Here is a 25285-nt window from a genome sequence, read left to right on the forward strand (position 1 = left end):
AGGTGCCACATCTGCCAGGGAAGCAGAGAGCCCTTCCTGCCCTTCCCAGAGCACGTGGAGCTGAGGAGCTCCAGGGCTGATTTAAGAGTCCAGTCACAAACCCAGGGGCTGCTTCTTGTTTGAAGGACCAGGCCTGGCCAATGGCAAAGCCCAGCTGATAACGAGGGTGGGTGGGGATGGGATGGGATGGGGGACATGGGACAGGAGAAGCAGAGGAATGCAGATCCATGGACAGGACAAGCAGAGGGATGCAGATCCATGGATGGGAACAAGCAGTGGGATGCAGATCCATGGACAGGACAAGCAGAGGGATGCAGATCCATGGATGGGAACAAGCAGAGGGATGCAGATCCATGGACAGGAGAAGCAGAGGGATGCAGATCCATGGATGGGAGCAAACAGTGGGATGCAGATCCATGGATGGGAACAAGCAGAGGGATGCAGATCCATGGACAGGACAAGCAGAGGGATGCAGATCCATGGACAGGACAAGCAGAGGGATGCAGATCCATGGATGGGAACAAGCAGAGGGATGCAGATCCATTCCTCCAGCCAAAGGCCTCTCTGGGTTGTGCTGAGCAGGGAAATTGCTTTGTGCTGCCTGGCTTTGTGAGAGTTTAATTAACCATGAGCTGCAGGGGTGAGGGACAGGGAGCCTACCAGGCCCGGGGGTCCCTCTGTGCTGTGGCTGTTGGGGCTGTGCTTTGCTGCTGGCACTGAGCACTGAGGGTGGGCTGGGTCCCACAGAGCTGCCATTGTCCCTCTCCCGTGGAAATTCCCTTGTGCTGCCCATGCAGACAGGACTGGTGGCCTTCCCCCTCGCTTTAGGAGCTCCAGGAATCACTCTGGCAGCCTCCTGGGGGCTCAAAGCAAGGTCAAGAGACACAGAAGGCAGAGCACTGAAATGACCTCGGAAGAGGGATCCTAAATGTGGGTGTGACATCCCTCAGCTGGACTCCATCACTGATGGCCAGGGGACAACCCCCCTGTCCAACAATTCTGGGCATGGCTGCCCCTGTTCCACTGCTCCCAGCTGAGATCTTTGCTTCCCCTCCCAGCCCCACATCAGCTGGAAAGACGTGGTGTGGTGACAGTGGGGATGACACACACCAGGAGCCCGTTCCCACAGCTCCCACAAACCTCAGTGCCACCCCACCCCGACAGCAGGGAAACCAGAGCCAGCCCTGCCCCTGGTGACAACTCCTGGTGACACCACGGGGATCAGGACTTGAGCAGAAGTTACAGGCAGATCCCGCAGGATCACTCCAGGGGCTTGGGAGAAACAGGTGACACGAACAAAGGAATTTTCCACGCTGCACACGTGGTGCTGCTGACCCAAGGACTAGAAATGAACCCAACAGCTCAGTGGGGACCACCTGGAGGCAGCAGCACTTTGTCAGGGACGTGCTGTGAGCGGGCTGGGCATCCCCAGCAGGATGGAACTCACGTGGAAAAGGAGTGAGTTCCCCAAAAAACCAGCATCCCAGCCCTCATCCCTGCCCAGAGCCGACCCTGCAGGCAGCCAGGCTCACCTTCAGCTTGTGCTCGTGCTCCTTGTTGACCCGGGAGAGCAGCTGGGCTTTCCTCCTGTTGAGGGCATCGATGAGGGCGTCGCACTGGGCCACCAGGCAGGCCTCGAACTCCACGCTGTTCTCCTGCGGGCACAGAGGGGTCACAGCCCAGGGAACGTCCCCAGGCCAGCTGCAAGGCTGGATTGTCCTTTCTGTTGGGGCCACAGGGGCATTCCTGCAGGTGCAGCTGCAGCACGGAATGCAGAGTGTGGGATGTGGGATGTGCACGGCTGGGAGGGGTGGAGGGGGGCTAGCCTGGGCAGGCTGCCCTAGAGCAGAGTTCCAGAATAAAGCAGGGATTTATCCAAAGGATCCTCCATGGACCCACCTGGGGCAGCACCAGAGCCCAGCCAGGGCTGCACCCAAGATGAACCAAAATGGCCCCAAAATGCCCGGCCGGGCACGGGGTCTCTCCCTGGGATCAGCTCTGCTCCATTTGCACCTTGCAGTTCATTGTCCCATCCCAGCTTTAGCCCCTGCAGTCCCACCCTGCTTGTTTTTCTCTCTCCAGCCCACGGGGTTTGTGCTCCTGGCCTGAGATTTGGGTCATTTGTCCTTGGTGCCCAGCTGGAGCAGGAATTGTTTTGTCTCCCTGCTCTGTGCACAGAGCTCACCATCCCATAATATGAACCCAGACCCACACACTAAAGCAGCACAGAATGTGAAAAATAGAAAAGCCAAACCTGAGGCATCAGCCCAACCCATTTCCCCACCTCCCAAGGCTTCTCCCACAGACCAGACAAGCTCAAACACCTCCCAGAAGCATCAGTGAGGCAGCAGTGGATTGAGCTGATGCTTTTCCCTGTCAGCTGCTCTGCTCCTCCAGAGGGAGCAGGGAGATGCAGCACCTTTACCTGTCTGGTTCTGAGCAGATCACACACTGCAACAAAGGGAACAATTCCTATTTCTTCTGGAAAAGCTGTACCAAATCCCATCCTCCCAGCTGGCCTCTGTGCACAGAGCTCACCATCCCCTAAAATGAACCCCAGACCCACACACTAAAGTAGCAGAGAATGTGAAAAATAGAAAAGCCAAACCTGAGGCATCAGGGGCAGGTGAGGAACAGGTTTGGATCCACCCATGGCAGAGATGAGAAGGGCTCAGGACTCTGCTGTTCCCTCCACAAGCAGCAGCTCTGGGGAGGGCTCAGGGGGGCAATATGGAAAATGAGGTTCCTTTGGGAGAGCACCCACCCAGCCAAGCTTGGGAAGAGGGACAGGGATGGCTGATCCTGGTGGGAAGGGGCAGTTCCTCAGCCTGCAGACTCAGTACCTGGATTTGCTGCACCATGTTGCGGAGCTGGACCAGGAATTCCTTGGCTTCCTTGGCTCTGTCTGACAATCCATTCAGGGCCTGGGAGAGCTGGCTCTGCAGGGCAAACAAAGAGCAAGGTCATTCCCATGTCCAGGACTCATCCATCCCCCAGTACAAGCACAACTGACTCCACAAAGGTCCCTCTCGAGCACTCTAAGTCATGCAACCAACAGGCAGAAACAGAGCTTGTGACAACCAGGAAAATCCATGGAAACAGGGGAAAAACGAGGGAAAGCCAAAAGCAACATGCACACCTTCAGTTTTCCTCACAGACCTTGCCCTGCTAGCAGGCAAGCTGTGAAATGTGGGCAGACTCTCCCACCACACCCAGATCAGAGCTCCTGCAGGGCAGCTGATGGGCTGGACACCCACAAGATGTGAGAGACCAGAGGAAGATTTGATTTGATTTGATTTGATTTGATTTGATCTGAAAGGGGTCCATCTTTGTTTCCAACAAAGAAATAGGATTGTGTGGGATGTGGGCTGGGGATGGGCTGCAGCCCAGCACTGCCTCCAGCATCCCACCAAGGTGCAAGGAGAGGAAAAGGAGGGTGAACCGTCACACCCTGGCTTTGGGAAGCAGATATTCAGTGTCCTGGGGGATCAGGTACAGCCACATCCACCCTGGCTCTCACAGTGAGCCACCTGCCCCCTCCCCTGGAGCTGTGTCCTCCAGGGAATCACCAAAAATGCTGTAGGGTCTGCCCCATGTCTGCTGGGAACACAGGTCAGGCCACCCCAGTCAGACTGAAAATCACCCACAGCCCCCTGGAAGGGAAGGTTGGGGGAAATGGATTTGTAGAAAATTCTTAAAGCTTGACAGAAGGTTTATGTAGTGTCTAACTGTACATAAACTTTGAGATAAGAAATGCTGATTTAGAAATGTTATGGAATAGGATGGAGATTTTTGAGAGAGAAATGGAACTAGAAACAAGTTTTAAAGGGTGGTTTTGTAAATAAGATATTCTGGAGAAATGGAATGATGAAAGATGCATTGTAGTAGGACTTATGAGGGGTAATTTTAGATGATTGGCTTTAAGGCATTTACAGCATGGTGTGGCAAAAGCTGATAGGCCAAGAAACATTTATAATGAATTGTAATTAATAAATAGCTGTCTTCTGATTGTGATGGTGTGAGTTATAACACCTCTATTGTCTCACCCTTCTCATGAGGCTGAAAATGGAATAAAAGTTTTAAAACACCTCTCAGTTACCCCATCTCTGGGTCAGAAAAAGCCCTAATCCAACAGAAGGTAAAGGTTTTCCTGCAGAATAGTGACTGCTCCTTCTGCCTTTGGAGTGGGAACCCTCCCACAGCCCTGGCCCTGAGCAGCAGAACGTGGTAATAACAATCATTATGTTCATCAAATGCTTTTTCTTTTTCATTTCCATGGCTCTTTCTGAACACTCACTCAGGAATCTTCCCCATCTCCCCCTTCTGCCATCACAGCAGTGTGGGGATTATCTCAAGAGCTGGCCAAATCACCCTCAGCAATTTTCCTCTGGGAGAGATTTTGCCTCTTTTGTGGGCTGCAATCGGCTGCAGACACCCCGTGGGTTTTGAGGGGTGATGTTTCTTTGAGGCAGACACAGAAAGGTGCTGGGAAAGCGGCTGATGTGCCCAAATCTCCAAAAATCTGCTGTGCCCATCCTTCCAGGGATCAGGGTGTGGGCACTGGGCTGGCCCCCCTTCCCAGCAGTGCTGTGCCCCCCTGGATGTGGGAGATGGGAAATGAGAGGGGAGAGGTGTCACATTCACATTCTCTGGAAAAATCCCTTCACCCAGGATGTTGCTCCTGGGAAGCTGAGGAGCCTCAGAGAAAATGAAAACAATTCTTATCTGATTTGCTTCTCCTGTGTTTTGCTCATGTGCAATGTGTTTGGAGATTGTTCACCCACAGGTGATTGTTCCATTGGTTTTCTTAAATTGTTTTGACTTATGGCCAATCAGGGCCAAGCTGTGTCAGGGCTCTGGAGAGAGTCAGGAGTTTTCATTATTGTCTTTTTAGCCTTCTGTAAGTATCCTTTCTGTATTCTTTAGTATAGTTTAGTATAGTATTCTTTAATATAATATAAGTATTCTTTAATATAACATAGTATCTTTAGTATAACATAGTATCTTTAATATATCTTTAGTATAATATAGTATCTTTACTATATCTTTAATATAATACAGTATCTTAAAATATTAAATGAGCCTTCTGAGAACATGGAGTCAGCTTCATCATTCCTTCCTTTGTCTGAGAACCCCACAAATACAACAGAGAAGGGCTCTGCTCTTTCTGGGCTGAAATCAAGAGTAAAACCCAGCCCTGCTACCGAGGAGAGCCCTGGCAACCCTTTAATGGCCCGGGAATAATGGCCCAGAAAATGACCTCGCTGCTGCTTCCCCTTTAATCTCACCCGAGTGCTTCCTGCATTCCCTTTGTAATTTATCCTTAGGATGTGGAGCTAATCAGGGAATGCATCTCTAATAAAAATGGGATTGCTAACTCAGCTCAGCAGGTCCCCCCATCCCTCCTCCCTCCCCCAGGAGAGGTCAGAGCCCACAGGGACAACCCAGCCCTGCTCTTGCAAAGCCTCCCTCACCTTCCTCAGCCCTCCAGGGTTTGGGGAGATGCCCCAAGCCCAGCAAGGTGTTTTGCTGAGAGCTGTGCTGCTGCAGGGCCCAGGTCCCTGATAACACAGGCAATTAATGGAAAAAATCAGCAGGGGTTGGTTGTGTTTACAAGCTCCTCATTAAAATTGCAGCGTGTTGGGTTTGGTTTTTTTTTTCCCTTTAATGTCTTTAAAAGGCTTTTTTTCTTTTTTTTCCCCATTAACATGAATTTCATAAAGGGTATCTTTAGATCAACATAATTCTTTGAGGCTTTCCTGATGGGAAAGCTTTTTAAAAGCAGGCTTAAAAATTCAGTAAGAGCTCTGTGGTGCCTGTGTGTGTCGTCCACAGAGGTTCCTTCACCCCAGGCACCCCCAGCCTTGCAGCACAGCAGCTCCCCTGGTGCAGCAAGCTTGGAACGCCCAAAAAAGATGGTCCATCAGCTCAGAGCATCCCTGCCTGCGGGCTCACTGCACCCCTGTCTCAGCTCAGCCCTTCCCTCTGCTCCAGGCACTCCTGATGCCTCCAGGGCAAGTGAGGGAAGAGCATGATCTAGGCTGAAAAGTGTAATTTCCCCAGACTTTAAAGGATTTTAGGGATTTCCAGAATTTTAAGGCCAGTTCCCACACATGGGTGGGCACAGGCTGCTGACTGCACACAGGAGCTCCAAGGTTTGGCTTTTCCCCTGCAGGAGCTTCATTCCCATCTCCAGATGGTTTCCCTCAGGAAGCCATTCCCCCTTGTCCTGTCCCTGTGCAAAGTCCCTCTCTGCCACCGTCACATATTCTAAAAAACCCCCTTGCTAGGATTGCTTCTCCTGTGAAGCCAAGAAGCCTCAGAAAAGAATGAGAACAATAATTGTCTGACTGCTTCTCCTGTGTTTGCTGCTTTGGAATGTGGTCTGGAGATTGTGGTCATTGTTGGGTTGGTTCCATGTGAATTGTTTTTACTCAATGACCAATCACAGCCAGCTGTGTCAGACTCTGAGGAGTGTCAGGAGTTTTTATTATTCATTCTTGTTAAGCCTTCTGTCTCTATTCCTCTCTTTCTTTAGTATAGTTTTAGCATAGCATAATATGATATGATGTGATGTGATGTGATGTGATGTAATGTAGTGTAATGTAATGTAATGTAATGTAGTGTAATGTAATATGATATGATATAATATAATATAATATAATATAATATAATATAATATAATATAATATAATATAATATAATATAATATAATATAATATAATATAATATAATATAATATAATATAATATAATATTTAATGCTAAATTAATGATATAAAATTAATATAATATATAATAAAATAATAAATCAGCCTTCTGAGAACATGGAGTCAGATTCCTCATCTCTCACCTCGCCCTGGGAACCCTCACAAACTCATCACCTCTCCAGCTCTCCTGGAGCCCCTTTAGGCACTGGAGTACTCCACAAGAGGAATATTGTGTGATATATTCAAATAGCTGTGAGTATTTCTGGCACACTGCAACAACCTGGAGTGCTGCACTTTGCATCTCCACGTGACAACGAAATCGTTGTGTCTTTTTGGGTTCAGGAACCCTGCTCTGGGGACACCATCCATGGGGTCACCCAGGGGGCTGCCGTGGAGCTGAGCCCAGCCCTCACCCGGCACAGGCAGGGAAATTAATGAGTGTGAAATGAAGAAAAATCCCATTTCCCGGTGCCTTAAAATCCAGGGAATGAATCCTTTGTGGAAAGCTGCCCTCTTTTCTCTATGCTCTCAGTCCCAGGCAGTAAGAAGAGACCTCTGTGGTTCACATTAGCATTAATGGGAGCTAAGCACTTAAATCTCTCTGTCCCCAGAGCACTCAGGAGAGAATCTGTCCTCTCTTTGTGCTCACTAACAGCTCCACAACCCTGCTCCTTCCCAGGCAGGCTGACAAAGGCATTTCTGTCACTCTGATGCTCCCTTGTCCCAGCACAGGGATGGCAGCAGACAGTGCAGAAGGCTGAGTGTGGCACTCACATTCCCTGGAAAAATCCCTTTGCCCAGGATTTTTCTCCTGGGAAGCTGAGAAGCCTCAGGGAAAAGGAAAACAATTCTTATCTCATTTGCTTCTCCTGTGTTGTGCTCATGTGGAATGTGTTTGGAGCTTGTTCACCCACAGGTGATTGTTCCATTGCATTCTGCTGGGAGCTGTTTTCACTCTTTGGCCAACCAGGGCAAAGCTGTGTTGGGACTCTGGAGAGAGTCAGGAGTTTTCATTATGATCTTTTTAGCATTGAGTAAATATCCTTTCTGTATTCTTTAGTATAGTTTAGTATTCTTTAATATAACATAGTATCTTAAAATAATAAATGAGCCTTCTGACAGCATGGAGTCAGACTCATCATTCCTTCCTCCATCTGGGTCCCCACAAACACAACAGGAGGGAGCTGGGCTGGTTATTTTTGGAGGCACTGGGTGCTGGATGGGTGTGACAGCTCCATCTGGACAAGCCTCCCTTCACCGGTGTTGGACACCAGCAGGGCTGAGGAGCCTGGTCCCATTTCAAACCCAGCTTGTTTGCAGGCTCTGGCACCAGGCAGGATCATAAAACCACAGATTTGTTAAAGCTGGAAAAGCCCTCTGAGATCGTGGAGTCCAACTGTTCCCCAGCACTGCCCAGGCCACCCCTGACTGTGTCCCCAGGTGCCACATCCACGTGGCTTTTAAACCCCTCCAGGGATGGGGACTCCACCACTGCCCTGGGAAGCTTTTCCCAGTGCCTGACCACCTGGGCTCACGTTCAGCTGCTGTCTCCAACACCAAACTGAGCAAAGCTCACCCCGAAAGAGCTCCTGGCATCACAGCAAGAGCCCAGCACCTGCTCTGAGACCCCAAGCAGCCCCTGCTCCTTCTCTCCTTCCAGCCAAGTCACTCCCAGGCAGCTCCTCCCCTGGAGCATCCCTCTGGAAGCACAAGAGGAGAGGAACACTGTCACTAGGATATTTTATGAAAAATCCTTTGTTAGGATCTTTTCTCCTGAGGAGCTGAGAGGCCTCAGAAATGAAAAGTAAGCAATGATTCTCTGCTGCTGTGGGATGCAGCAGGTGCATTTTTGATTGGTCTCATGTGGTTGTTTTTAATTAATGCCCAATCACAGTCCAGCTGTCTCAGACTCTCTGGTCAGTCACAAGATTTTATCATCATTCCTTTCTATTCCTTGCAAGCCTTCTGATGAAATCCTTTCTTCTATTCTTTTAGTATTGTTTTAATACATCATTTTCTTTTCATATAATATAGATCATAAAATAACAAATCAACCTCCTGAAAGGTGGAGTCAAGTTTCTCATCTCTTCCCTCGTCCTGGGACCCCTGTGCACACCACCACAGAACACCGTGGCAGGGCAGGAGCTGCTCCCAGCTGCTCTCCTGCCCTCCAAAGGATCAGGAGCTGTCACAGATGCTGCAGCTGAACTCACGGGAGTCTTGCTTTTAATTAAGGCACAGGACCTGCAGCCTTCGAGTCTCGAGGCCAGCCCCCTGTACGTGGTGGCTGCCTAATTAAAATGGGATGCTTAATTAAAACTCGCATTCAGTCAGGAAGCTGATGAAGGTAAACTGCTGCTAATTGGCTTTTGGCTCCAGTGCCTGACTTCTGGATTCAGGGCTGCCTCTGGAAAGAAACCAGGAGCTGCAGCCTGGGCTGATCCTTCCCTTGAGAGCTGAGGGGTCAGACAGTGCCATGTCCTGGGGTCCTGCAGGGGCCTGGCCTGGGACACTGCCAGGGATCCAGGGGCAGCCACAGCTGCTCTGGAATTCCATCCCAGTCTTTCACCACTATTGCCTTGGTGTTTTTAAAGTTTTTTTTAAGCCTTCTGATGTTTACGTTTTTATAACAAACTTTTCTACACACTTTATGTAAATAAATTATTGTTTTGCATTCTTTTATAGAAGAAATTTGATGGGCTGTTGGTTTGTCCAGTGTTATTGGAGAGGTGGCACTGTCATCCTCCAGTCCACTGTCACTTTTAGAAATCTATAAATGTTGGAGTCAAAAATTAAACTTCCCTCTTTTTTACTTTGGAGAGTTGTGGGTCCATGTCGTTTTATTTTGTGTCCTATAACGACTCACAACCCTCCCAGGGAGGAATTCCCAGTTCCCAATCTCCCACCCATCCCTGCCCTCTGGCACTGGGAGCCATTCCCTGGCTCCTGTCCCTCCATCCCTTGTCCCCAGTCCCTCTGCAGCTCAAGGTTGGATGGGGCTGGCAGCAACCTGGACTAGGTGGAAGTGTTTTGCATTTGTGGGGTTCCCAGATGAAGGAAGGAATGATGAATCTGACTCCCTGTTCTCAGAAGGCTCATTTATTGTTTTATGATACTGTATTATTTTAAAGAATACTGCACTAAACTATACTAAAGAATACAGAAAGGATACAGACAGAAGGCTAAAAATATAATAATGAAAACTCCTGACTCTTTCCAGAGTCCCAACACAGCTTGGCCCTGACTGGCCAAAGAGTGAAAACAGCTCCCAGCAGAATGCAATGGAACAATCACCTGTGGGTGAACAATCTCCAAACACATTCCACATGAGCACAACACAGGAGAAGCAAATCAGATAATTATTGTTTCCCTTTTTCTCTGAGGCTTCTCAGCTTCCCAGGAGATGTGAGCCCAACTCACCCTTCCTGCCATTGCAGAAAGATAAATAAATCGTAAAAATTTATTAAAAATGAATCGAATTCTTTCCAGAATCCCTCCCCCTGTGGGTGCCCTGAGCTCGCTGCGGGGCAGAGCAGGATCCCCAGCCCCAGGTGCTGTCCCTGGGCTGCACAGACAGCCCTGGCCTGGCTTGGTGCAGGCACACACAGGGGCACTGTGCTCCCCCAGCACACCCAGCCTGCAAATAACACAAGGACAGATTCCTTCCAAGCGTGACCTTACTGAGACCCTTCCACTGCCTCCCCTGTGGGGTGCCCTGCTCGCGGGCCATGCTGGATTTCGGGTTTTATTTTGTGTCCTATATCCAGCCTGGTGACAGGGACAATCCTGCAGCAGGGGCAGTGTCTGCCATCCATCCAACTTGCCATGGCCAGCTGGCTGCCCAGAGCCCCTCAGCCCACACCCTGACCAGCCCCCAGGTGTTGGGGGTCATCCCTGAAAGGAGACTTATAATATTTAAAAAATTATTTGGTCGCCAAGCCCTGCGCTGGGGACGCTGCTGGAAGCAGGAGGCTGAGGGTAAAACCCAGCAGTTCTTCTCTTGGCATGGATTCTGAGGCACATAATGCTCATGTCAGAGCTGTGAAAGAACAAATCTGAGCTGCAGCCCTCCTGCCAGCAGCCATGTGGGTGAGGGCCTGGCTGGAATGCCTGGGATGCTCAGGGACAGGTCACAGGCTGCCGAAATGGAACAGCAAAAGTGTTTAAAGTGTTTTGTTCCTGCTGTGAATCCTTGTGCTCACTTGGACCTGCCATCCCCTGGCTCCCAGGCCAGGCCAGCTGCTGCCCTGCAGCCTGCACTGATTCCTCAGCAGGATTTGGGAGAAACCTGGATGAGGAGAAGCCCCAAATTCCTCTGATCCCGTTTCTTTGAGGGGCAAACCAGGTGTCACAGTCACATTTTCTGGAAAAATCCCTTTGCCCAGGATTTTTCTCCTGGAAAACTGAGAAGCCTCAGAGAAAAAGGAAAACAGTAATTATCTGATGTGCTTCTCCTGTGTTCTGCTGCTTTGGAATGTGTTTGGAGATTGTTCACCCACAGGTGATTGTTCCATTGCATTCTGCTGGGAGTTGTTTTCACTCTTTGGCCAACCAGGGCCAAGCTGTGTTGGGGCTCTGGAGTTTTCATTATTATATTTTAAGCCTTCTGTCTGTATCCTTTCTGTATTCTTTAGTATAGTTTAGTATTCTTTAATATAATACAGTATCATAAAACAATAAATGAGCCTTCTGAGAGCATGCAGTCAGGTTCATCATTCCTTCCTCCCTGCCAGAGAGGACCCTGCAAATACAATAACCAGGAATGCAAAACTCTCAGGTGGGGTTGGGCTCCTTCTCCAGGCAGCACTGACACAACCAGAGCACACAGCCTCAGGCTGTGGTTGAGAGAATAGGTTGGATATTAGGCTGAAGTTTTTCACAGAAAGGGTGATAAAGTTCTGGAATGTTCTGCCCGGGGAGGTGGTGCAGTCCCCATCCCTGGGTGTGTTTAATAAAGCCTGGATGTGGCACTGGGGGCCAGGGGTGAGTTGAGCTGTTGGGGCTGGGTTGGACTCCGTGATCCTAAAGGTCTCTCCCAGGGATTCTGTGAATTCCCAGCAGAAGACACAAACCCAAGTGAGACACCAGGGGAAGTTACCAGATTCCATCAGAGCTGCAGTGGGATCAGCCTCATTTTAGCTCATGCCCTGGAAAAGGGCTGCTCTAGGAGGATTCCTGGATGAATCCTAGAATCATTAAAAGGTTGGAGGAGACCTCCAAGATCATCAAGTCCAAGTCCCAGGTTGGCTGAAGCTGAGCAAGGCCAGTTTTGCCCTCAGGGACACTCAGTGTGGATCACTGACGTGACTTTTTTGGCTGTCCCTGGGATTTGGACTGAACAAATAGCAGAGTTATGGGGTGTCCTGGGCTGCTCCTGGCTGTGAGGATGTATTAATGATTCTCTGTCCTTGCTTTGATACAGGATCCAGTCTTTGCTTTGATTTTTGGGGAGAAGAAATGCAAGCACCTCGCAACAGCCCTTTGATTTTGTCCAATTAATTCCTGGTTTGCTTCACTAATGATCAACAGAAAATGATCTTAGCTTTTCCCTGCCAGCACCTGACACGGGTCCCTTTGAAAGCACAGAGAGAACTGCAGGATCTGTTGCAGGGATGCTGAGAAAAACTCAGCCAGGAGCTGCTGCCCTCCCACAGGCACAGAGAGGGGAAACGAGGTAAGGACAGAAAGTAAAAACTCCAAATATGCACTTTTGAGAGAGCTGGTGGTGCTGTTCACTCTCCATGGTTTAGGCTGTGTCCCTGACAGGAGGTGCTGCAGCCCTGCACAGACATCAGAGTGGAGAATCAGGACAAGAGAATTCCAAATCCATGTTGAGCCTGGATTTTTTGGGGAGCTGAGCCCTGGCAAGAAGATCCCCAAGGGCTGGTCCTTGTGGCCTGGCCTTGAGCACTCCCAGGGATCCAGGGGCAGCCACAGCTGCTCTGGGCACCCTGTGCCAGGGCCTCACAGAAAAGAATTCCCAATTCCCAATCTCCCACCCATCCCTGCCCTCTGGCACTGGGAGCCATTCCCTGGCTCCTGTCCCTCTGTCCTTGTCCCCAGTCCCTCTCCAGCTCTCCTGGAGCCCCCTCAGGCCCTGCCAAGGGCTCTGAGCTCTGCCTGGAGCCTTCTCCTCTCCAGTTGAGCACCCCCAGCTCTCCCAGCCTGGCTCCAGCCCTTGGAGCATTTCTCTGGCTCCTCTGGACTCCCTCCAGCAGCTCCAGGTCCTTCTGATCCAGTTTTCTTCTGTTCAGCCCCAAATTCAATCCCCAACCCCCTGCAGAGGCAGATCCCTCTCTGCTGTGCCCTGGGGTGTCCCTGGAGATGAGTGACCGGGATTTTTTGTGGGAGCCACTCCACTGCATGACTACAGACATGCTGGGGGCAACTGGGATGTACTGGGAGTGTCTGTAACCATACTGGGGAGGCTGGAACCACACTGGGAACAACTGGAACATGCTGGGGGCAACTGGGATATACTGGGAGTGTCTGTAACCATACTGGGGAGGCTGGAACCACACTGGGAACAACTGGGACCATGCTGGGGAGAACTGGAACCACACTGGGGGTAACTGGGAGGGACTGGGATCATCTGGGGAGTGACTAGGACTATGGAAGGGCCAACTGGGACCATACTGGGAGTGTCTGTAACCATACGGGGGGGACTGGAACCACACCGGGAACATCTGGGACCATGCTGGGGGCAACTGGATATACTGGGAGTGTCTGTAATCATACTGGGGGGGGGGGGGGGGGGGCGGCTGGAACCACACTGGGAACAACTGGAACATGCTAGGGGCAACTGGGATGTACTCGGAGTGTCTGGAACCACACTGGGGAGGCTGGAACCACACTGGGAACAACTGGGACCATGTTGGGGAGAACTGGGAGTGAGTGGGACCGTGCTGGGAGGGACTGGGATCATCTGGGGAGTGACTGGGACTATGGAAGGGCCAACTGGGACCATACTGGGAGTGTCTGTAACCATACTGGGGGGACTGGAACTGCACTGGGAACAACTGGAACATGCTGTGGAGAACTGGGACCACACTGGGGACAACTGGGAGCGAGTGGGACCACGCTGGGAGGGACTGGGATCATCTGGGGGATGACTGGGACTAGAGCAGGGGCAACTGGGTTCAACAGGGACCATACTGGGAGTGTCTGCAACCACAGTGGAGTGATGGAACCACACTGGGCACAGCTGGGCCCATGCTGGGGCAAACTGGGGTCACAGTGAGGGTGACTGGAATCATGCTGGGATAGACTGGGAGTGTGGGAGCAAATGGGATTAGACTGCAAGTGGCTGGGATCACACTGGGGGTGCCTACAGTCCCACTGGGATTGGAGTGGGTGCGAATGGATCCTGACTGGGGGTTACTGGGAGCTCCTGGACCCATGCTGGGAGGAAATTGTGGAGCTAGGGTGACCCAGAGGGAGAGGTGAGCTGTGCCAAGGGAACACCTGGAGCTGACCCTGGAGCTCAGGACAGCACAGCTGAGCCTTTAATACCCATTCCCTTCTGTCTGCTGCCCCTTCTGTGGTGAGGGGAATCCAGGGCTGTGGGGCTTAGGAGTGAAGGCAAAATGCCACAAGGAGCAGGGATCAGCTGGGGGGGATTAGCTGCTAAGCAGCCTGCTCAGGAAATGCAGCTCTGGCTCCATTAAGGGCCTTTCTCCCTAATTAAGGCTCTGAAATGAATTTGTTGCTTCTTAAGAACAACAGGAATGCTCTTTCCCTGGCTGCCTGAGATGGGGGAGATCTTCCTTGAGGAGCCAGTTCCTTCTGGCCTCCTCCAGAAGCTGAACTCTGCTTCCTGAGGCTGCTCATAACTGCATCCATTGCCTTGATTACCTGGCACTAATGAGCAATATTACTCCTGGTATTTGCTGGGCACTGACTTCCTCAAAAGAGGATTCACACAGAGAAGAGGTTAAGATTGGATATTGGGAAGGAATTCCTCCCTCTGAGGGTGCTGAGGCCCTGGCACAGGGTGCACAGAGCAGCTGTGGCTGTCCCTGCATCCCTGGAAGTGTCCAAGGCCAGGCTGGACAGGGCTTGGAGCAGCCTGGGACAGTGGAAGTGTCCCTGCTATGTGCAGAGGTTGGAATGGGATGGGCTTGAAGATCCTTTCCAACCCAAAACCATTCTGTGTTTCTTGCTATGAATTCCCACCAGTTTTAGAAATAAGAGAAAAAACCAAACAAAAACAAAAACAAAACAAAAACAAAAACCAAAAAAAAAGAAAAAAAATATTTAGGGACAGAGCAGCCTCAGTCCATGACAAACACCAAAGCAGCCTTTCACAGGATGCTCAGGGACACTGAGCCATGGCCCAGCACCTCAGCTCTCCCACAATACGAAGAGTCCAACGTGAAGCACTGATGGTGTCATGGCCATCCTGAATTATATCCTGGAAGCAGCAAACCCCTCTCTCTGCCTCAGCAGCCTGCTGTCATCTCCCTAAAATCCCACTGCTGCACTTGACCTCCCTTCTGCTTCAGGCCTGAGGGGTTGAGCTCATCCAGAAGGAAATGAGCTCCTCAGGGATTGCTGTGAAATGCTCCTGTTTGTGCAGGACAAATGAGCACTGGGGGAATGACTGCCAGAGAAGGTCAAGGAGCTTTAAACCGCTTCCAAATTAAACCAATTTTAACCTAAATCACTTCCAAACGAAACCATGTCCAACCTAAACCACTTCTGAACTAAACCACTCCAACCCAAACCAATTCCAACCTAAACCATGTCCAGCCTAAACCACTCCCAACCTAAACCAGTTTTAACCCAAACCACTTCCACCAAAACCAATTCCAACCAAAAACCACTTCCAAACTAAACCAATTCTAACCCAAACCACGTACAACCTAAACCACATCCAAATGAAACCACTCCCAACCTAAACCACTTCCAGCCTAAATCACTTCTGAAATAAACCACTTCCAACCCAAACCACATCCAGCTGTAACCAATTCCAACCCAAACCCCTTCTTCCAACCGAAACCAATTCCAACCCAAACCACTTCCAACCCAAACCATTTCTTCCAACCCAAACCACTTCTTCCAACCCAAACCACTTCTTCCAACCCAAACCACTTCTTCCAACCCAAACCACTTCCAATCTAACTCACTTCCAACCCAAATCACTTCCAACCCAAACCACTTCCAACCTAAACCACTTTCAGCCTAAACCACTTCTGAAATAAACCACTTCCAACCCAAATCACTTCCAACCCAAACCACTTCCAACCCAAACCATTCCCAACCCAAACCACTTCCAACCCAAACCACTTCTTCCAGCCCAAACCACTTCTTCCAGCCCAAACCACTTCTTCCAGCCCAAACCACTTCTAACCTAAACTATTCCCAACCTAAACCACTTCTAACCTAAACTATTCTCAACCCAAACCACTTCTTCCAGCCCAAACCACTTCCAACCCAAACCACTTCCAACCTAAACCACTTCCAACCTAAACTATTCCCAACCCAAACTGCTTCCAACTCAAACCATTTCTTCCAACCCACTCCCAACCCAAACCATTTTTTCCAACCCAAACCACTCCCAACCCAAACCACCCCAGCCAGGTCAGTGCTGGGGAAAGGCTCGGTTCCTGCTGTGTTTGAAGGACACAAATCTCTGCTGCATCTTTTTACTCCAAACAAAGTCTGGAGGATGTTGCTGTGAGTGGTGAGGGAAGTCCCAGCAGGCACACAGCTCAGACACAGCTCTTCTCCATGGTGGGTGAAGAAAACATGGAAGCAAAGACTTGGGTTGTGATCTCATGGGTCAAGAGCTGTGTCCTCCACAGGATAAAGGTGCTGTGCACAGAGCGAGGCCATGAAGCTGTCAGGGGATGGGCACACCCAGTTTTTGGGGTAGAATCAGCACAGGAATACACCAAGTGGTCACCACTGCCCGTGAGCACCCAGCAGCTTCTCCTCCACCTCCATCCAGGCAGTGTTTGTGCTCCAGGCACTGCCCAGCACCCAGGAATGTGCACCCTGCAGATCTGCCTTAAAATTCTGCTCCATCTGCTCCAATCCCACTCCAGTGCTTACTCACACTTCAGCTCTCCCATCCCATTAGTGCATTAAGTCTCTCAATCTGATTACATTAAATTTAAACCTAATTAAGTGCATAAACAATCATTTTTTGCCAGTCCTGGCCCAAACCCAGGGCTGAGAGCCCTGTGGGGCAATTCCTCTTCCTGCAGGGAGTGTCCTGAGCATCCTTTTGTCTTGTCCTGCAGCTTTAATTACCATCTGGGCACTGGAGCCAGGCTCAGCCATAAACAGCCTTGACAGCCCGCCAGCATCTTGACTTTGCTTTGACATCTAATTGCTCAGAAATGCAAATTGTATTGGATTCTCCAGTTGTGAGCAATCACTGAGGCAGTGAGGGGAAGGAACACATCCCCTGGCTGTGAGGGGCTGGGTGGTGACCATGAAGGCTGGGAGAGCTGGGAAGGTTCCCCTGGAGAGGAGAAGGCTCCAGGCAGAGCTCAGAGCCCCTGGCAGGGCCTGAAGGGGCTCCAGGAGAGCTGGAGAGAGAGGGACTGGGGACAAGGACGGAGGGACAGGACAAAGTAGAATGGATTTCAGCTGAAAGAGAAAAGATTTAGGTTTGCTATATGGAAGAAATTCTTCCCTGGGAGGGTGGGGAGGCCCTGGAAGTGTCCCAGGCACAGCTCTGTCACCCACAGCCTTGGGCTGCTGGGACACCTTGGATGGAATAAACTGCACTTGGAAGAGCTGCCAAAAATCCCACATCTCATTCAAACACATTTCAGGGACCTGAGCACTCCCAGCAGCATCCCTGAGCTCCCCCTCACGTCTCCAGCAGCTCTGCCCACCTGACTCACAGCCGCTGCAGCATCTCTGCTCTGCTCACCAGCAACAGGATGTCAGCTAATTATCACTGATTTTACACTGCTTTTAATCACATTGCTGGAGTCACACAGCAGCAGGGAGGAGGAGGAGGAGGAGAATATGGATCACCTGGTCTCTCTGCTGCATTTCCTCCCCCCTCCAACAGGATGGGAAATGCTCCCTGGAGAGCATCACCTTGGATCTGTGCTCTCAGCCAGGACAAATCCAGTCTAGAAGATTCCAGGCAGCCTGAAAGATGTGGAGCTCCCAGCAGCAGAGCTGACAGGACCCAGGGAATGGCTTCCAGTGCCAGAGGGCAGGGATGGAGAGATTGGGAACTGGGAATTCCTGATGTGAGGGTGGGGAGGGGCTGGGATGGAATTGCCAGAGCAGCTGTGGCTGCCCCTGGATGCCTGGCAGTGCCCAGGCTGGACATTGGGATTTGGAGCAGCCTGGGACAATGGGAGGTGTCCCTGCCATGGCACTGGGTGGGATTTGAGGTCCCTTCCAGCCCAAATCACTCTGGAAATCTCTCCTTCAGTTCCTGCTGCTGCTTCTGGGCACAAGGTTGAGCTCTGAGGTCCCTCCCAATCTGAAATCCTTTATGATCAAAGCTGTGTGACTGAAAAAAAGAGAGGTTTTTCCTTTTTTCCTGCCAGGAACCTTTCTGCCCGAGCAGAGCTGCTCCCACCTTGTCACCACCGTGGGGACAAAGCTGAGCAGGGCCACCCAGACCCCTTGGGCCTCTCACAGTCCTGCCCTGCAGGAGACTGAAGGGAAGCTCCAAGGAGCAGGATTCCACATTTCCTTCAAGCAGCCCTTCAGAAACCCTTCCCATCACCATGGATACTGGAGCACGGGGAATGCTCCACTCACCACGGCTGGCTGGGGAGGATGCTGCCAGGAAAACACCCCTAGGAAGATCAGATCTCCCCTCCAATGCAGGAAATCCCACAGGAATTCAGCTTTTCTTCCCTGTTAACTTCCTCCTCCAGGCCCTGGGCTCTGAGCCCCTGCAGGTGGATTCCAGCATCCCAGGTTGGAAAGGGCTGAATTCGGGATTAATCCCAAAATGTGGCAGCAACCAGATGGCAGATTTGGTGCTGCAGATACCAAAAAAGAATTACAGGGGCTCCAAAAACATGGAGAGAGCTGGATTTACAGAGATGGGAAAGCATCTCATTCCCAGGCTGAGAATAAAGAGAAATCCCACCTGAGACAGGGAGCAGACTGGCACAGGAGGAATTTCACAACATTTCCCTCCTCTGGAATGGCCACAGGAAAACAAACCCTCTGTGGAAATCCCACTCCCTCAAGCTCAGCAGATGTTTGGGAGTGGCCCCTTGGAAGCCACACTGAGATTCCCAAGGAAAATAAAGCCCAGAGAGAGGCACTGAGTGATAAAAGCACCCAAGGCAGCAGGAGACTGGGAATGTGTTGGATTATTCCCTTTTCTGGCCCACAGATGGGGGAACTGAGAGGTGTTTAAAACTTTTACTCCATTTTCAGTCTCCTGGGAAGGGTGAGACAATACAGATGTTATAATTTATGCTATTACTATCAGAAGACAACTATTTCCTAATTATAATACACTAAAAGCATTTCTTGGCCTATCAGCTTTAGCTACATTATGTTGTAAATGCTTTAATTATCTAAAATTACTTCTCATAAGTCCTACTACAATACATCTTCCATAATTCTATTTCTCCAAAATATCTAATCCTATTTACAAAACCACCTTTTCAAACTTATTTCTGATTCCATTTCTCTCTCAATAACATCCATTTCATTTCTAAGCTGCCATTTCTTAACTCAAAATTTACATACAGATACATACTATATAAACCCTCTATCAAACTTTAAAAATTTTCTACAAATCTATTTCCTACATTAATGGGGTAGGGAAAGGAGGATGAGAGGCAGGGAAACCCCTGCACTGGGTGGATTATGAGGAGGTTGTAGATCCATTAATAAAAAAGGAAGAAGAATAAATCAATAACCCTTGGAAGAGCTGAGATAATGACTGCCTTTAAAAAAAATTAATCTTTAATAAGAAGGGATGTCTGGCTAATTAGGAAGTGATGAAGAACTCATCAGTGTTTCTACAGAGAAGGAGGAGTGAGGGGGTTCCATCTCCACAATCTGAGCCACTGGAGCAGAGAAATCCATCCTGGTGTCACCAGGGAAGCCAGTGCTGGGCTCTCTGAATCATTCATGAGCACTCATGGAGAAGTGAAGGACCCAGGAAACACCAGGGATGGGAGCAGGGGGAAAATTCACATTTACCTCAGTAACTGGTGTGGGGCTTTTTTAGGGGAAAGTGCTTTCAAGCAAAAAAAAAGAAAGAAAAGCCAGGCTAAGGAGGAAAGGAGCCACAGACACAGGTGTAAGACGACATGGTGCTTGTGAAAAATGCATATTTTATTATTGGTTTTTTGTAAATATTCAAATGAATATTACTTGTGGTAGAAAGTGTTGCTGTATTTTCTTAATGACTGTGTTAAATATAGTTTTAGATTACAACAAAATGTTAAAATAGAAACTCTGCTATGTAGGATACTTTTTTTTAAAGACAGGACTTGCACTGAGATAGCAGCCACAGGACACCCAAATCTTTCAGAGAAAGAGAATTTATTGCTCCATTATCAGGAGAAATGAACTTCTTCCTGCCTGGCTTGGACAGGATGATGCCATTAGGATTACAAGGAAGAAGTTGATTCTGCCCAGACAGAGTCCTGTGTGTGAATGGAATTGATGCACCATGGATGAGGTGTGTGAATATGCAACAGGTTATTGTTTTTAAGGGTTAATGCTCTGTTAATGTGGGGCCTTTTTGGGCTTATTTTGCCCAGAAAAGGTACCTGGACTGTCTGTAACTCTTTGTTTTTATTGTCTGTGCTAGTCCAAATTGTCAACATTATTATTACTCAAATTATATTGCTATTTTTATAACCATTTTATTGTTATTAAACTTTCAAAAATTTAAAAACAAGTGACTGGGATTTTTCCCAGTGCCGAGGATGCCACCACTGCTCCGTGTCCCCAAGTGCCACATCCACATGGCTTTTAATCCCTCCAGGGACTCCACCACTGCTCCAGGCAGCTGTGCTGGGACTGAACAACCCTTTTTGGGTACAAATTTCTCCTCTCATCCAGCCCAAACCTCTCCTGGTGCAAGTTGAGGCCGTTTCCTCTTGTCCCCTGTGTGGGATGGATTAGCCCAGTGAGCCTGAGCTCATTAGCCCTGATTTTAATTAGCTCCCAGGTGGTCAGCCTGAGTGTCCCTGCCGTGACACACTGGGCTGACAGTCCAGAGGACAGGACAAGCCTGGATTTGTCCCTTTGTCCTGTCTGTCCCACCCAGCCTTGTGCCTTCCCTCCTGTGTCGGTGATCGCAGGGGTCCCAGGATGAGGGAAGAGATGAGAATCTTGGCTCCATGTTCAGAAGGCTTGGTTTATTATTCTATGATATATATTATATTAAAAACTAGACTAAAAGAATAGAAGGAAGGATTTCATCAGAGGGCTGGGTAAGAATAGAAAAGGAATTAATAGTAGAGGTTTGTCTCTGACTGAAAAAGTCCGAGACAGCTGGACTGTGCTTGGCCATTAATTAGAAACAACCACATGAGACCAATCCCAGCTCCACCTGTGGCATCCCACAGCAGCAGACAATCACTTGTTTGCATTTTGTTCCTGAGGCCTCTCAGCTTCTCAGGAGGAAAAATCCCAAGGAAAGGATTTTCCATAAAATATCACGGCTCACCCTCCAGCCTGGGCGCTGGTGCTGCCAGGAGGCTCTGCTGGCTCCTCACAAGGACAAAGGGGCTGCACACAAACGAGGACCAGGGCTTGTCATGTCACCCTACAACGTGAACTTTGGGCTTTCTCCAGTGTCAGAACCCAAGACATCCCTCTGTCTGTCCTGGATGGCTCCAGCCCCTGCCAGGGGGCTCAGAGACCTTGCACAGAGCCCAAGACACCTGTGACTTTGGTTTTGACCCAGAGAGCAAATTACCACCTTTACATGAAAAATAACAAGTCAAAAGAGTTTAAGGAGTATGACAGTTAGTTTTAATACTTAGTCAGGCTGTGCTCTGGCTCTGGCACTGTTGGTTTGGTTCGCTGCATTGTTTATTTTATCCTTTCATTTTCTTCCCTAACACAGAACTGTTATTTCCTGCTCCCATATTTTTTGCCTGAGAACCCCTTAATTTCAAATTCATAGCAACTGGGAGGGGTGGGGAGGGTTTGCATTCTCCATTTCAGGGGAGGCTCCTGTCTTCCTTAGCAGACACCTGGCTTTCCAAACCAAGAAAAATTTAAAAAAAAAAAAGAAAAAAATTTCCTATATTCACAAATTTTAACTGCTGTGCTCTGGGGGAGGTGAGAAATCATCTCAGAGGTGAGAAACTGTCTCAGCTCTCACTGATTCACCAAGGTGTGGGCAGCTGGCAGCACAGACCTCAGCAAATGCCCTCTGAGGTCCTCATTTCCTGGGAACAGAACGTCAGGATGGGAGAGGCGTTGGTGCAGGATGCAGGCAGCACAGGCTCAGCCACGCCTGGGCTGTGTGGGTTTGGTGTGACAGCGTGACAGGAGCCACCACTGAGGTATTTTTTGGGGTTTCTGTCATTGGAAGGAAAGATTAATCTGACTTCATGTTCATAGAAGGATTCTATTCTATTCTATTCTATTCTATTCTATTCTATTCTATTCTATTCTATTCTATTCTATTCTATTCTTATTGTATTATATTCGTATTGTATTATATTGTATTTGTATTATATTTATAATATATTTTAGTTATATTATATAACTTTATATTTATATTAATATTTCTATTATATTATAACTATACTAAAGAATAGAGAAAGGATACAGACTGAAGGCTACAAAGATAATAATGAAACTCATGACTCTTTCCAGAGTCCCGACACAGCTGGACTGTGATTGGCCATTAAGTCAAAACAATTTACATGAAACTAATGAAACAATGACCAGTTGGTAAACAATAACCAAACCACATTCCAAAACAACAAAACACAAAAAAAAACCAAATCAGATCATTATTATTTTCATTTTTCTCTAAAGCTTCTCAGCCTCCCAAGAGAAAAAATCCTAGCGAAGAGATTTTTCAAAAAATAAGACAGTGACACACCGCTGCTGCTCCTCTGAGGGAACAGCCCCACAAAGAGCAGGAATGGCACAAGAAAGGAGGAGCTGGCTGAGCTTCAAAGGAGCAGCAGGGAAGGGACGTGGGGACAACCAGAGGTGCTGTCACTGCTCCCTCACCCAGCAGGGCTGAGCTCCAGAGCGTTTCTGTGGAGGCTGAACTTGTTCTACACCTCTGCCTTGTGCACAGCAAGTTCACAGACTGGAGTTCAACACACAGCACACTTCATCTGGGCTGCTGCCTCGGGTTCAGCTTTTCTATTTTCACATTCTGTGCTGATTTAGTGTGTGGGTCTGGGGTTCCTATCAGGGGATGGAGAGCTCTGTGCACAGAGCAGGGAGACAAAACAATTCCTGCTCCAGCTGGGCACCAAGGACAAATGAGCCAAATCTCAGCCCAGGAGCACAAACCCCGTGGGCTGGAGAGAGAAAAACAAGCAGGGTGGGACTGCAGGGGCTAAAGCTGGGATGGGACAATGAACTGCAAGGTGCAAATGGAGCAGAGCTGATCCCAGGGAGAGACCCCGTGCCCGGCCGGGCATTTTGGGGCCATTTTGGTTCATCTTGGGTGCAGCCCTGGCTGGGCTCTCGTGCTGCCCAAGGTGGATCCATGGAGGATCCTTTGAATAAATCCCTGTTTTATTCTGGAACTCCATCCAGCCTCTGCTCTAGGGCAGCCTGCACAAGGCATCAATGTGAGCAAGCCACAGACGAAACAAATTAAACCAGCACACCTCATCTGAATCCCAAATTTATTTCTACCCCAAGTTAATTTCTAACCCCATGTCTCATTCCCCCCTTTTCTAGAAAATGAGAAAATTCTTTTACACAGTACAAGTCCCCAGGGTAACACTGTACCCTGCCGAAGAAGGAGTGCTCTGCTACCCAGGGAACCAAGGGTGGCATTTGTCACCGAGCCAAGGGACAGCACCAGCTTCACCCAGCACCTCCTTAATCCAGCACTGCTTGTACATCAAGGGCTCTCCCAGTTTATCATCTCAGAGGTCCCAACACGAGAAATCATTTCAGTCATGCTTTCAAATCTCTGTGACTTCAATCCTTGTCTGAGCAAGGCTGGAAGTGCTTTCCCAGGGAGGGAGGGAGGCTGATGCTCCTGCTCTGTCCTGGATGGGATTTCACCCAGCTCTCACAGCGTTGGAAATTCCCACTCCATCTCCACTGTTCTGTCCTGAATTCCCACCATGATTGCTGCTGGGCTGGAGGAAGGGCACTGGTGCTAAGCACACATTTCCTGGGAGAGGACACGCTGGGGGTTTGTGCAATTATTTGCCCAGGAGGACGAAGCAAACCCTTGGCAGGGAGAACTGATCTGCAGCCCAGCCCTTCCCTTTCCAGCATCCTCAGGGAAATGCTGCCCCAATTCCCTCCCCTGCTCCAGCCTGGATCCCTGGGTGTGTGGGTGAAACAGCCCTGCCAGGGAGGGAACTGAGGGAATCTGCCCCCAAAGCAGAGTCTGTGTCTGGAAATCAATAAATGTGCCTTGTTAGGAAAAATCCATTTCAAAGCCTGACACAACCCCCCTCCCTTCTGCCAGCTTTACATCCCCTGACAGAGAGACCAAGGCACAGAATCACAGAAACCTGCTCTGAAAGGGGGGATGCAAACCAGAGCTCCGAGTTTGCCTCTGCAGGCAGAAAGGTCCTTCCCAAGCAGGAATCCCACGGGCACAGCAGAGACCCTGGGAATACAGAATCCAGGATTGCTTGGCTTGGAAGGGACCTTAAATCCCATCCTGTTCCACTCCCTGCCATGGGCAAGGACACCTTCCCCTAGAGCAGGCTGCTCCAAGCCCTGTCCAGCCTGGCCTGGAACACTGCCAGGGAAAGGAAAAAGGAAAATGGTGAAGTTAACAGAGCCAGTGAATTAATCCATCTCAGCTGAAGGGACATTGGTCACCTGGGGGATAAAACTGAGGGATTTCACCAGAAAAAACCCCAGGAGCTGCAGGGGGGAAGCAGCTCCACAGCACAGGCTGTCAGGGATGCTGCCATGGATGCACTCCTGGGCTGCAGGGAAGGCCACAGCCCATCATTAATTCACACACAGACACCCCAGCCCTGCCACAGGGAACAGCAACAAGAAGGGAACTGACCATGCAAATCCAGAGAGCAAAGGAAAAAAGGGAAAAAGAGAGAATTTAATACAAATTAAATTTGTAAATTTGGACAAAGGTCCAAAGCCCCAAAAGAAAAATAATTAAAAAAAAAAAGGATCGCTGGTTGAAAGGTGTAAAGATGTTCCACATTTTTGGGGTTGTTGCAAATAATTTAAGTGATATTTCCCACGTATTTTGGCTTTACACCAGGCAGGAAGCAGCAGCCCCAGTGTGGGCAGCCAGGCTGGCATCTCCACAGGAGATCTCCTGGGATTTTCAGGAGGCATTGGAAGTCACAAATGTGATCTTCCACTCCAGTGGCTGCTGCAGCTGCTTCCATGGATCTGTGCTCCCTTCATCCAGCCCAGCTGCAGATCCAACCCACTCCCCTTGGGAATGGAACTGTGGCTCCAGCCCCC

General features: G+C 49.4%; 1 protein-coding gene across 2 annotated transcripts in view; it reads right to left on the bottom strand.

Annotated features, from left to right (window-relative positions):
- The window catches only part of TRIM9 (tripartite motif containing 9), a gene marked incomplete at both ends in the record, with an annotated part of 62645 nt that overhangs the window by 27563 nt on the left and 9797 nt on the right, over positions 1–25285 (bottom strand). For both annotated transcript variants that reach the window (XM_084208241.1, XM_084208242.1), the window contains 2 exons: positions 1533–1655; positions 2844–2939. In XM_084208241.1, the coding sequence (XP_084064367.1) occupies positions 1533–1655; positions 2844–2939 (219 nt within the window). The remainder of the gene's footprint in view (positions 1–1532; positions 1656–2843; positions 2940–25285) is intronic.

Source organism: Fringilla coelebs (assembly GCF_963513975.1).
Source record: "Fringilla coelebs genome assembly, chromosome: 6".
Classification (NCBI taxonomy): Eukaryota; Metazoa; Chordata; class Aves; order Passeriformes; family Fringillidae; genus Fringilla; species Fringilla coelebs.